Source organism: Pipra filicauda, unplaced genomic scaffold (genome assembly GCF_003945595.2).
Source record: "Pipra filicauda isolate LSUMZ 115617 unplaced genomic scaffold, ASM394559v2 scaffold261_size1826302_pilon, whole genome shotgun sequence".
Classification (NCBI taxonomy): Eukaryota; Metazoa; Chordata; class Aves; order Passeriformes; family Pipridae; genus Pipra; species Pipra filicauda.
Genome location: NW_024104378.1, coordinates 930489 through 944818, shown reverse-complemented (window position 1 = coordinate 944818; position 14330 = coordinate 930489). Strand labels below are relative to the sequence as shown.

General features: G+C 38.7%; 2 protein-coding genes across 7 annotated transcripts in view; both read right to left on the bottom strand.

Moving 5' to 3' along the window:
* The window catches only part of SNX14 (sorting nexin 14), a 51749-nt gene extending 51556 nt beyond the window's left edge, over window positions 1–193 (bottom strand). For 2 of the 4 annotated variants that reach the window (XM_027710171.2, XM_027710169.2), the window contains exon 1: window positions 21–188. In XM_027710171.2, the coding sequence (XP_027565972.2) occupies window positions 21–160 (140 nt within the window). In that variant the 5' untranslated portion in view covers window positions 161–188. Of the gene's footprint in view, window positions 1–20 lie in introns of all 4 variants that reach the window. The other 2 variants (XM_027710170.2, XM_027710168.2) reach the window with 2 other exon arrangements.
* A 10341-nt stretch (window positions 194–10534) lies between these two features.
* LOC113982162 (synaptotagmin binding cytoplasmic RNA interacting protein) overlaps window positions 10535–14330 on the bottom strand; it is a 26359-nt gene continuing 22563 nt past the window's right edge. For 2 of the 3 annotated variants that reach the window (XM_027710163.2, XM_027710165.2), the window contains exon 12: window positions 10535–13769. In XM_027710163.2, coding sequence (XP_027565964.1) covers window positions 13741–13769 — 29 coding nt within the window. In that variant the 3' untranslated portion in view covers window positions 10535–13740. The remainder of the gene's footprint in view (window positions 13770–14330) is intronic. The other variant, XM_027710166.2, reaches the window with a different exon arrangement.

Genomic DNA, 14330 nt, shown 5'->3' with positions numbered 1-14330 from the left:
CGCCGCGCCCACCCGGTTACCGGTTGAGGAGGAGGGTGGCGGCGCCCAGCCCCAGGAGGAGGCAGCAGGAGAGCGGGTACTGCCGGCAGGTCTCCCGCACCACCTCGGCGCCCCGCAGCCGCCGCCGCAGCCGCCGCCCGGCCGCCCCCAGCCAGCCCATGGCGGCCGTGCCCGCACGGGCCGGGCAGGCGGGGCCGCTTCCGCTGCCGGCGCCCTGTGATGGCGGCGGCGTGACGGGCACACGTCAGCGCGCGCGGCCGCCCCGGCGCGGCTGTGGGGGCGGCGAGAGCGGCGCGACGGCGGAGCCGCTGCCCCGCGGCGGGCCGAGCCCCGCTCCTCTGCGGGGACAGGGGGAGCGCAGGAGCAGCGAGCTCCCGTGTCGGATCCGCGGGAGATCTTGCCAGCAGCCCCCCCGGTGGCATTTGGAGCTCTCCGTCTAACATAGCGTGCCAAGCCCTGTAAATAGGAGATCTCTGATGACGGAAAGCTTACCTAGTTATAAATACTTGGGTTCTGGACGGCAAGGGGCTCCCAGAGCCAAGCGGACAGAAACTGCTGCATCTGATTAAATGCTCTATATTTAGATGATGACTGAACTAAATCGTTCAGTGACTGAGACGCTAAAACCGTATAAACACCTCTCAAAGCTTTATAATTGGTTGTAAAGAAAAGGAATAGGGTAGGGAATGTAACAAGATCCCACCTTAACATCAGTAGTGTACAAGGGTAAGACATTGAAAACAGAGGTCTGGAATGTAGTTTATTGCTAGTGAGAACGATTTAAAGCCGAACCTCACATGAATAATGCCTTCAGTTATACTGCAAGTCACAAGCTTTCGAACCACTTGAGTGCCTTCCAGCAGCTCTGTAGTTACTCAGTCTTATGAAACTCAAGGCCGTGTTAATAGGACACTACTGGTTATGGGGAATACCAGTTCAATAGCCAAAATAAAATGACTTCTGGGAAGTCCTACTGATGAAAGGGCTTCTAAGTGGCAAATATGAAAGATACCTGCTCAGGGAGAGGTGCCTGCTTTTGAGCTCTTCCAAAAAGTTACCGTTGCCTTGTACGTTCATTTGTACTAGCCCCACGCAGGCACATTTGAGCACATTCAGTAAGCAAGAGCACATGGAACACTTCCGTTCAGGAGAATCGTGTTTACAAATTGTCAGCGAGAACTCCAAGGATGCTGTTAAGGAAAAGATGGTATCTGGAAGGTGAGTCAATATATAGAAATCAAAAGCTGAAAACAGCTTTCAGAATCTTTGCTCAGATGTTGTGTCAGGCAACACTTCCCTTGACCTCTCAAGCAGGTGAAATGCTGCAGTTTGACTTCAGTATGTTGACCTTTCTCAGAGAGCTTGGCAAAAGCCCAGAGTCAGCTTGAATTTCTTTAAGAGCCTCTGCAAAGTATTATTTCATGTCAGTCCATGTTTTCTGTTAAAAAAAAACAAGGTGCATTCACCCAGCAGATCTCCATACAAGTCTATTCAGAGTAAATTAATTTTCCTAAGATGCACTTTTCTTGCCACTTGCTTAGTTTATTTTCAGCTTTCCTGCTTGTGATTTTTAGTCACTTATCTTGCATGTTTTTAAAGAGAAATTATACTATTTCATGAAGACAGCACAGCATCCCATAGGAATAGGAACATAGGAAGCGACCTGCACAGCAAACCAGCAGGAGCTTAGGTCAAACTTCTGCTTCCATTTGTATTCTCTACTTCAGGTTAAGTTTCTTTAATTTGTAGCTTCATCGTTGAGGATTATAATTACTCTAAAACTGCCACATTCACATTCGGCAGTAATTGTACATTATTATCTGAGAAGCTGTGGAATTTCCTTCAGTTTACAGACTTTACATCTGCTGGGCAGACGAAACCACCACCTGCTTTACACCGTTCTGCTCTGCTGGAGACAGCAGCATTAGCATTGCCCATCATACTGTCATCACGGCCCCTGGATTGTTCTGGTCCACTGAAAGACACCGCTGACATCTATTTTCCAATGAAATAAAAGTGTAGATGAACAAAAGGGAAATACTGACAATACCAAGCTTTTCAAAATTCTGAGAGAAATAAGAACTTTATCCATTCTTTAGCAATAACAAGTATTTCTCACTTCACATAAATGCTTACAAAGATTCTGTGGTCAACTGGAGAACTGCCAGGGAAAAGCATGCATCTGGAGATGGGCCCTGAAGGAACATGGCCAGGACTGGGTTATTCTGGAAAGATAGATTTTATTTTAGCAGTTAAAATGTAAATGGATCTTTCACTGATCATACAGGTCATCGCATGGAGCCAGTTTTTCCTGTTTTGGGGTTCACAGGGGGAGGGAGGGTTAATGGCAACAGAAGCTTGTATATTCTACCATTCAAAAATATATTAGTATAGATTTTCAACAATTTAAAATATAAACCTACAGTTGTTGGCTAATATAAGTTATAAGGCTGAGATTATTTTATTATTTACCTTCAAAAATGCCATTTTTAAATAAACCAGGCAGTGAACTGTAATAGACAGATTCTCACCAGCTGATTGCATTTAATTTACTCTGCAAGTCTGCTTTTGCTCTTTTCAAGGCATTATATATTTATCTCTTTCAAGGATACAGTTGTCAAGGCTAACTTACAATAGCTAATCCTTCATATTTACCCAACGAGGAATTATTTTTCCATTATAATTATTCCCCACAAGTCCCTGTTCATTTTGTGGGCCCTTTCCAGAAGTTTAAATAGAAGGCTTTATATTAACCTTCAACTTACGCTATTTAGCAGAAAACTTTAGAGAACATTCATTTTTAATATTCAGCAAATAGCTAAGCTTAAACAAAGAAGTGAAACTGAAGTTGGCCAGTCAGATTGCCCGAAAGTTAAGCACTTGGACTTGACTTCTTCAAGTTCAAAACTTAAAGGACACCCATCAACAGTAACTGGTTTCAGACCTGTGCTTGTCAGCTGTATGGAATGTGTGCTGCCCATGGTTGTCGGTAATGGTATTTGCTTCCTGGACCACACATTGACCCTCAGTATGACAAGATTAAAGCAAACTGGGTGAGGAAGTGATAACCTGGGGCCAAAAGCATTTGCTTGATACAGCAACAGGGGGCTTTGGATTCCTGGATAAAATCCCACACAAGCTGTCTTTTAGACGAATGGGGGAGCTCATCTGCTCCAGAGCAGTAAGGAGCTAAACAGCAGGTGGAAGAGAGAAACGGTTTAAGAAAATATGTGCGAAATACTTTTTAAAAGATCACTGCAGGGAATGAATTGCCAAGAGACCTGACACAGACTTCAATATTTTGTTGTTTGTTTAGAAACAGATTCAGCAGGCAATTGAAGCTTAAGGGAAGGGGGCTAAGAAGTTTCAGTTGTAACATGCCACTCAAAATTCATCATTCCTTCCCCCCCCTCCTCCCCCCCGTGAAATACAGGTCAATTAGAAAACCTGAAAATACCTACCAGGCTGCATTTAGGACTGAAACTGACTGATACCGGGCAAAATAAAGACTTGCAGGGGAATAAAAAGACAGGGAGACCGTTCTGATAAAGAAATTCAAGTAAAAGAACCCACTTCAAGTGGACAGTTTCCAGATGGTCAGTTTAGAATGCCCAACAGGAATGATGCTGGGGCAAACCACAGAGGTGCTGAGGAGCAAAGAATGTGTTAGAATTTCACTGGGACAAACAAGATCCATTTGGGAAGAAATAAAAAACAAAAGAAACAGGCAGTGTGCTAGAACCAGTTTTGCCTTGAAAAAATTTTAAATCTCAAGGAGAAAGTAAAAAGTGTCAGAGCAACACTAGTATGGAGAGAGAGCTTTTTTTCATGATTTTTCTGAATAAATTCTAAAAAATTAGACTAAAAGACTAAAAAATTCTCCACTGATCCCCATTCAGCTTGGATATGGTAAACTGCAGACCAAGTACTAAGCTATCACTATAGTGTGGTGTATTGTCTACACCCAGTGTGTTTCTGGGATAGATTACGGTCAAGAAACTTGGAATATCAGTCAGTCTCAATTCTGAAAAGCCCATGTATCTGGTGCCTTCCTGGACCACTGCCCAGCTTTATGCTCCCCTCTGTTTTCCTCTTCAGTTGTTTGTTAGGTCTGTAGAAGTCAAGCCACCTATGCAGTAATGACTCTCTTTCCCTGAAACCCAAGGGCAAAAAGAAAGGACTAAAACTGAAATCATATTATCTGGAGGAACAGTCTTGGAAGTGAGGAGACATAGAGTTAGTACATTTAGTCCAAGGTGCTTTAACTCAAAGCTGCTCACCTGAGTTTCACAAAGAACTTAGAACATGCACCTATCTCCATCAGCTGCTTGTTTTGCATTACTTTTACTGTCAGGTAATTTCCCATTTCCCACTGAGTTTCAGAGATGCTGTTCTCACCATACTCACACCTGCAGTGAAAATGACAACTTTTCCCTACTGAAATCTGTCTATGAAAACAAATGCTTCTGTATATCTTGAGCACCGATGAACAACATACAAAGATTTATCCTCTTTTAACTCAAGAGGTAGAGACCATGCTGGTAAACTAAAATTTCCGAGTATATTCTACCTTACGACGTTCCTTCTTCAGCCTCCTCCTAAATTCTGATCTGATACAGGCTTTTACATTTGATAGCCTTAGAATAAAATTCCTTTTGTTCATTAACAAAGTGTATTTTCTTACATTAAGACATGTAGCCGAACTCAGGTAAACAGAACATCTTCAGACAAAGTTCAGCAACCTTCGTATTGGGTCTTAAGTCTTCATCTCTCAGGGTCCCAGATGTCCGTTTCCAAGCATGTACTGTTAATTTTAAGCAGGTTAGTTTCTGAGCAAAAGATGATCACCTTCAGCGATCATACAGCTGCATGGGCTCCTTCCACCACCAGGTCTTTAATGAATTAAAGTCCTGGCCTAGTCCCAAGAGAAGATCAGCCACTTCTCTCTCTCAGGATGCTGGGTTTGTATTGCATGCCTTTCAAGAACAAATACAACTCTGTACAAGACGCTGGTGTACCTGGGGGCTCTCTGGGCCCATCCTGAATTTGAAATCTGCGAAGGGGCTGCTGAGTTGGCACTGATTCACACCAGCTTTACAAGTGGAACACCTATTCTCATTTTCTGCCCTGCATCAAGTCATTCAAATGAAGACTTTGCATGCAAGCTTTGCTACTAACTCGGCATTCCCTCAAGCATCACTCAATTATGGGGCATCAATGGGGCATCATTGGCCTTTTTAAGTTGTTTTGCTCAACTACCCTATTTTTATCCACCTTTTAAGGGATTATTAAGAGCAACGAGTAGCAAATGTTATAGCATTAAAAAGAGATGGGGGAAAAAAAGGTCCATATTTGGAACATGGGGGATTTTTGTACTTTACTGTGTTTAAAACCTCCTCCCTTATAGGGATACAATTTTCTTCGGAAATTTATATCAAGATAAAGTGGCCCTGATGATTATGACAGCCAGGATAGGATATTCTTACCTTTTGACACGTAATCCAAGGACCCCGTGTCTGCTTTTGACCTGATGTTTCAATCTGGCCAAGATCCATTACCTGACATTCCCCTCACATCATGCTATGGCTGCTACATGGTGCCTGGCTTGGAGTGTACCTACCTTTCACAGGAAAAGGACAGACGGATTAGAGGCAGGAAAGATCCTACAAAGATGTAACACAGCTAAATGAAGTTGTTCTACACTGTGGTTTTCCAGGTTGTTTCCCTATATATTTTGTTTCATGATATATTTATTTCATTACCTTACATTTTATCAGGGAGCAAATAATATGCTTTGTTAAGAGCTTTCCCAGGTGGAGAGTGTTTTTGGTGTGACCACTCCTTGGTCAAACTGTTAAAATACAAGACAAACTCCTTTGTATTCCTCTGAGGAGGAACTTCCCTAGTCATCACAGCTTTAGAAAGAACAGAGGTATTTACAGAAGACCCTGTAATTTTTCCTTTTCAAAGGGACACTTTTAGACCTTCAAAATGTACAAGTCAAGACATGCCTGTTCTTTTTTCATTTGAAAATTAACCATAATTTTAAGTAATTTGTGAAACCTGACATCCCTCTACATCATTTTTACTATGTGGCTGAGAGGCAGAAGTTCCAAGATTACCACATTAATCTCACCTGTCCCATATCTAAGAATTCAACACCTATCACCTATTTAACTTGCATACACTTAGAAAGTACTGCATATTTGATCCTCTTCCAAAACATCTTTCAGAGTCAGGGGACAAGGGTGTTGGGGGTTTGTTTTGGTTCTTGTGGACTGGTTTTGGTACCCTCTCCCCCTGCCCAGTATATGCATTTTTGCTAGCTACAGGGATTCTAAGTTAGACTGTTTAACAGCAGGGCCTTTCTTTACAGAGTCAAAAAAGTCACTGTGATTCTAAAATACATGCCTCGATTACTGGGCTCTAACTACACCCAGCCATCTGAACTTAAAATCAGAATTGCTAAGTTACTGTGGCATTGTATCTTTTAACTGCATAAAGAATTTCAATCTTACACGTTTTAATCTTCAGGTATTAAAGCAGAAAAGGGTCGCGTCCCAAGGAGGTAGGAACGTGCAATACACATTATGCAAGACTGTCTCATGTTCTTCCGGAGACTACAAAAATCAGACTACAATAATTGATCATCATCTACCTATGCTCCACAGTAAAACTACAGAAGCATTTTCATGTACTTTGGTACCACATGCTCTGCTTTGGCACAGGCCATTCCTGAAGGTACTATGAGCCAACCTTGCTGAGATGTCACCACTACCTGATATACCTCAATGCCATCTGTACTTGCATGGCAAGTACACCTTCATGCACCTCAAAGTGCATTACACACTGGCAGGCTTCACTTGCCAAAAACCTTAGTCAGCAATACTTTTTCACTATTCATCTGTATATTCTTCCTCACTTATTGCTCAATGAAAGCAGTACCCTTTAGAAATGTTACACTTAAGCCAATACACTGTGAAAGTTTAGATACTGCCATCAAGAAAACAAAACTCTGTTCTTTCTACCAGAAACCTGTACTGACTTCAACAGTTAACCTAAGACCAGCTACTTCAAATGAACAGCTGCTGGGTCTGAGACTTAGTTCATGACATGCAAATATTAAGATCATTTTCTGGGATAGAAACATGACCACCTGAATGGCTCAGAACATCAATGAACCAAACTTCAAGTTAGTGTAGCATTAAACAAAAATGAAAAGTGTCATTTATTACACCATTCCCATTGTAAGACTGATGGAAATCCAAGAGGCAAACACCACACCTGTTACTTTAAATCCAATGGATTTAAGACCTTCCAGACCCTTTGTAACAGGAAGATCAATCTCACTGGAATTAATCCCATAACGAGATTTTTTTTTTCCAGAGAGGTTGTGTTAACATTATGAAAACACAGCGGAGCAAGGCAGCAGTGATTATTCAACTGCATGAACCCAGCTTCCATTGTACTCACTACTAATGCTTGAAGCCACCTACAGCTTGTTGTAACCTCAGATCTTTCAATGAGAGAAAGTTATGACCTCCCACCCCTTTACATCCAAGCCTAGTCTTCTCTTAGCATGAAACCCGCAGCGTATTTCTTAATCTGCCAATTCTGACAGATTTTAACAAAGTATATGTCAGTTTTCTTCAAAGTAGTTTTTAAGCACCCACCTAATTCAAAAGCAAATGTGAACTAACATACTTCTGTAAAAGTGTAGATAACATGAATAAAAGGACACTTTCTCTAGACTAGTTTAAGGCAGGTACACAGTGGTCACTTCGTGAAAAATACACACCACTGATTGTCACTGAAGGTTTGTCTTCTGCTAAAATTACCAATTTAAGCACACATATAAAACTCAAATTCTACTGAAAATTGTGGACTGGAAATGGACAGAACTGTCTGCACTGAAAGAAAAAACATTTCATTGCAATAGCCAAAGGAAGCCTTTGACCACAATCTGAAACAGGAATCGTCCTTTAATAGCCAGATGCACGGACTAAGTATTTTTATCTGCCATCTCAAGTGCTGTAATATTAAATATTAAAATCACCTTCCAACTGTGATACACACCTGCATAATGAACATATTATTTATATTAGGCTAGCTCTCACCAGTGTTCAGTAATACAGCTTCATTCTCAAGGATGCTGAAATTGCTCTTTAAGAAAAGCCTTGATTTATTAATGGGACATCTGTAAAATTACCTTTGTTGAATTCTCAAGAAGGAAGCTTTTTAATCCTGAAATCACTACATTTAGTCATACGGTTTTTAAATAACCACAAGTGACAGAATTAGGTACATTCTTCATCCCACTAAAGAGAAAAAAAAATCTGAAAACTGTTACTTTAGATAGCAGAACAATACGGAAAGCACTACACTTGGAACCAGGAACTCAGGATCTAAACCATTCCATTCCTGGCTTTCAATGACTGACTGTGTCTACTATGATTAATAACCCATCAGTTTAAAGACAGATCCCGAATTATCTGTGAAGCATTTAAGACATTTTTAGATTTGAAGTATTTAACACTAAACAGTGTCAGATTACGCTTGGCATTGAAGTGGACACACTAAAATTAAGAGTTAAAACGCACCACCTCGGTTAATCACTGTAGATAAGGAATCAATTAAACAGTCTACTGAAGTTGCATTTTAGGTACTGCAAGTCATTTAAGTGCTAGAAAGTCTACTTTTACTTACCATTATCTTCTGTTCAGTCAAATGGCATAAGCTATTCTACTGACTGTGTAGCTGAACTAAGAATGCATTTCATAACTTCCTTAGTGCAAAGAAAGTAAGTGGTAAGATTCAATGTTTTTTCTACACATTAGTGACCAAAACAAGTACACTGTCACACGGACCGTGCAAACGGACACGGTGAACTGTCACCATTAATAAATATAGATTTTTGACGCTCCAAGTTTTAACTAAATGACTGTTAGAATATTAAGTGTTGGCTTTGGAGTAGACACTAAGTTTCATGAACCGAAACATATTTTGTGATTCAAACTTTAAATATTCAAACTGCATTTGATTACCTATTACCTACATATTATGACTCTGTTTTCTAGGCTTCACAGATGCTTTTTTTTCCACTTTTTCAAAAAAAGCTTTTACCAGGTACCTGAAGTCTGACCATGTAAAGCAGCTTTCATGAAGATAGCTTTATATAATCACATAACCCAATGTTTCCAGATGAGCTCAGCTGTGCAGTATCCACTCAGGAGCTGGCCATTTAAAAATATATATTTAGTGGAAAAAACTAGTAACCAGTTATATAATGGCAAGAAAACGGTATAATTATATGAGACAATCACCCCTCTCCAAACTGCAAGTAAACTAACAAGCTAGTCCTAGTGGTATTTTTTAACAAATCTATATTTTGTAATGGTCAACGTAAAGGGGCACCAAAGCAAAGTCACTCTTTTGTCCCACGGATTTTATAACACAAGTAACTATCCACTTGCCAAGTGTGACCGGTCGATTATGTCAAAATCAGTCTCCCAGAAAGAGTTTTAACATCAGAGCTTCTAGGAAGCATTATGTTTGTTTGCACTAGATGGCTATAAAGTGACAATAACTTATTCCTTCTCCCTCCACTACCTGTATTAAGGATCAAGGAACCTTCTCCTCTCCTGTTGCCACATCCCATTTTCTTCTGACAGAGCAAATGGTAAAGTACAATCTGGAGTTTCCTCTGCCCAACTAGTGCAACTAGCCAGCCCAAGCCAAGAGGTATCATGCGCTGGTGCTGGAGTTAATTCAAAAAGACATTTGGTAAAGACAGAATTTTTAAGTCCATTATAGCCAGTTCCAAAGTTAGGATTCATAAGCTTCAGAGAATAAACACAAACTAAAGCTTGCACTTAACCCATTTCAATTGTCCAAACACTGTGTTGTAAAGTTTACTGCCTCACTGCCTACTTCAAAACTTGCTACTCGATTTTAAATAATTAACATTTTCCATTAAGTTTTCACTAATGCAAGTTAGGGAACAACAGTCTTAATTTTGTGGAATGTATCAATCTGAACACATTCTATTGAGAAAATGTTACATATGTTTATGTCCATGTTGCCTTTACGTTGTATTTCTCGAAAAAAAAAAGTCCCCCTTCACAGATGCATGGAAGCATCGGAAGAACTGGTACGCTGAACAGGAAATTTAAGCCTCTGAAGAATAATCAAAGGCACAAGGGGAAAAAAAAGTTGCAGCTATATATAATATTTCTATCCTGAAGTTGGGAATCCTGCCTTCGGAGGACGCTAAGTTTATTTTAGACTATGTCATACCCCTCACCCCCAACAAGAACAGAATTAGTATTCCTTATTTTAGATTTTAAGAGAGTATTTACATAATCAGAAACTGATCTTAGTATGTGTAATAACAGCCTTCCTCCAACAGTAAAAGCACAAACTTAAGTTCTGGGTTGTAACAAATCTCCTCTTTAAAAACTGGAAAGAAAAAGAAGTACAGTTGCATGTCCTATATGAAACATTTCAAACAAAAATGAGTATTAAAACAAGAGTATAATTTAAAAAGCTGTGTATTGGAGTGTTTATAAACCAGAAGTGTTAAGCAGCAGCAGTTTCCGGTTTCTTATTAAATTCAACTAGACTTCAAATTTAGGAACACATTACAAACCAATGTGGAACTATGCTACTTACGCACCTTTGCAGGTGTTTCAGTAACAAAAGCCTCCTATGAGAATAAACAGAGGCAGCATAATACATTAAGTCAACACCTGCCTTCAACTGTGTCGTATGTTCACTTGTCACCAAAGCACCCCCTAAGAGATGCATTATTGCCGTAGAACATTTCAAGTTTACCAACACCCAAGTGCAACCAAACTGATGTTGTATATATGCACTTGCCCATTCTCACCAGAATTTTCACTTAATGTTTTTTTCTTTAAACAAACAAATTTAAAGCTTTGAAAATAACATTTTTTGATTTTAGTTTTTTTTTTCACAATATTAATCACCACATGCAATTTAGTTTTCTGGTAATTTTTCTAAAAAACTGCACCAATATCAGAACAGTGCAAATCATATTTAATTGTAAAAGTTATAATGGCTTGAGTTCATAATTAGAGGGAACACTGTCAAGATCTCGGTATTTTGCTCTCTCACCATTGCTTGCATTCCATTAAAAAGAGTGTCCTGTCAATTTTGCCTTTTCTTTTTTTTTTTCAAACAATAGTCCCCCATACTTTTATGAGAGCTGAAATTAAGGATATAATCCACAATTTCAACACATGCAGTACCTTAGTTGCAATGTTTTTATGCACTTCCATCTACTGTTATAATTTCATAAACATTCCCCCCAACACATTTCCAGACTAAAAACTATTCACTAGCACTTGTGATCCCACAAGTGTTTAAAGTTTTTCAGCAATGGAGAGATTTCAAGATTAAGAAATCTGAGGGCATTCCCTTTCCTACAGCCCCCAGTGTTTTCATTTTATATCAAGTTCAAAATTGGTTTCCACATCTTGACAGTGTTCCTTATAAAACCGTATGACAGTAAAAGTGCCAGTAGGCATGGCAACCTCTTTAAAGGGAGCATTTAACCTCCTTGGCACTGGGAATGCCAGCACCAAGGATTACATTGAAATTGAAAATTATACTTAAGGCTACAATTAGCAAACCCACTTTCCATAAGTCTAATTTCTATCACTAGATTTGAAAATTCAGAAGCTAACGCAACTGTATAGTTTTATGCTCAAATTTCAGGAAGAAGTTACTTTCCTTTAGCAAGGGCAGTATATGAAACTGTGGTAGTCTTTTACGCACTGACTACTCATTTCACCATCGTTCACTTACTTTGTTTTAAAGTTCAAAACTGGCAAGGCACATTTACATATTCCAATGAATACTTGACAATTTTAAATTACACTTTATGTCCCAGCTATCCCAGTAATTGACATACAACATACTAAAATGGTTTATTAAGATAACAAAAAAAAAAATTAATGTGAAACATACAGGCTATTGGCAACCACTATTCTAAAAATTATGTAAATACAAGTAAACATACTGAAATGTGTGCGATTCTAAGTTTTTAACCAGAAGATCTCTGTACTAACACACATTTATATTAATGACACATAAAAAAAATAAAAACTTTATTACAAAAATAAGTTACACTCGCCTCCAGCTTACAGTATAAAACAATTTTATTTGCAGGAATGCAAAATGATTGTTTGCCATGAGCATTTTCAACATATGACATATCTAATTTTGTTAAAATTTGCATTTACTGGGGGAACTGGTGTGTATAAAACCTTAATTAGGTATAAGCTTCAATTTTCATTGTGGTGCCTATGGGTATGTAGTATAACTGCAGTATCCCTTTGAACAGGGGGTTAAGGGAACTCTTTATGCCAAGTCCAAAGTAAGTCATAATTTTATCTATATTTTACCTATATGAAGCTGGACTTGGCAAGGTTCTTCTGTTTTTATTTTGTCTTTTTTTAAGGGTGGTTCAATAGAGGATGCTTCACCACTGAACACTCACTGTCATCAAGGTGCTTTAGAAAATTAAAAACATAGCACAAATGATTGTACTCTACTCTACTCTACAGGTTATCATGATCTGCGTAAAAGAAATGGAAGGCTGATCCACATGTTTTTACAGTGATCAGCATTAAGAAATGCACTAATGAAAACATACCTTTTACCTAAAAAGCTAAACTACAGCCATATACTATTCTATGATTTATGAAAAACTTCAAATGTCAGGCTTCACTGTACAGTTGTCAGTTTTAGTCTGACCTTTTATAAAGGGACACTGCAGTATTTAGTACAAGTTGCTGATGCACTTTTTTTGAACATCTGATGTCTTACAAAAGTAACATCTTGCTAAACTATTATACATCCAAATAACTACAATATCTGAAGAAGCAAGGCTGCTTTTTCAGCCACAAAATACGACAAAAGCAAGGCCTGTTATGATGGTCATGAGGAAGTCTTACAAAGCCTCTGGAACTAAAGGCAACTAAGAATGTTACATTTGGTATATTATAATCTTACCCTCATATCATATTAAACAAGCCTTGCTTTTATCTACAAAGATTTTCTATGTACAGTACAGACAGGGTATAGTTCAATCCTCTGCTACTGAGGTAGTTAACCAACCCTTTAAAAAAGGTTCTGAAAAGAACCACTATCTGGAATGCCTGACTAACCAGCTCTGATGATTACACCTGAAACTGCTGTATCTGAACACAATTCATAAGTGATTACTATATAGACAATCATGATTAACCTTCATGAGCAGAAATAAAACTTAAGGATACCAATGATGGTATTCATCCATACCACTGCAGTAAAAATTTAAATGCAAGAATTTCTGAATACCACTTTTGGAATCCTTAACTAAGAAAACTTGGGGGAAAAATCTACTTAAAGCAGATTTTTTCAAGAACGACTTTATTCTTTATTAAGATACCATGCTAGATGTTAAGGATTTTGTTGAACACATCGGGGAAATAGAGTAGCTTTAGTTTAATAACTTCCACTGCAGAGAAAACTGTTAAAGAAATTCATTTCAAAGTCCAAGTATTAGTTCAAATGTCCCATATTTGAATCCATGATCTTCGCAGGAAGGTCTTTTGCAACAGAATATGCTCCTATACAGCTGAGATACTTAAGGTTGCTTGATATCCTTACCATTACTCCACTGCAAGCTTCTGGTGTAATCCCACATAGCAAGTCAGTCTTCATTGTAACAGGTCAGGACCGGCCTCGACCCCTTTTCCCTGCTAGCCAGGTAACAAAAGGAATCAATTAGATAAATCATTTTAAACTCTGGTCTGTACATTTGTTAACATAAAATCTTAGCAAAATGAATTATTTTTAAATAAAGCTACTAGACAAGAACGTTTTGCCTTCTGATTGCCACTAACTTTGGAATTTTGCTATGGGTGTTTTAACACTTTGTCACAGACTGGTATTATTTAAAAAGTTAAGCTTTAAACCTTGTATCACCAGCTAAGGTTTTGCGCACTGAGTCACAAACAACTTTACATTATAGAAAATTCCCAATAACAGTAATATAAAACTTGGTTATAGTCATCATGAAAACATGTTGAAAACTGAATCAAGTCTAAGCATAATGCGACTTGTGAACTAGTAAGAATTTCAACGATCTAACTGCCTTAGGCACAATTTTTAAAAAAGATCACAGCTTTCAGGTGCAATCCATACTTTCTTTTTTTAAATGGTGTTCACAATCTAAGATAGTAGCGCCAAAATGAAGAAAAAAATACCTAACCATCATTTTCAAGGCAGTTTTCAAGACGACTCATTTAGCTGAAAAGCAC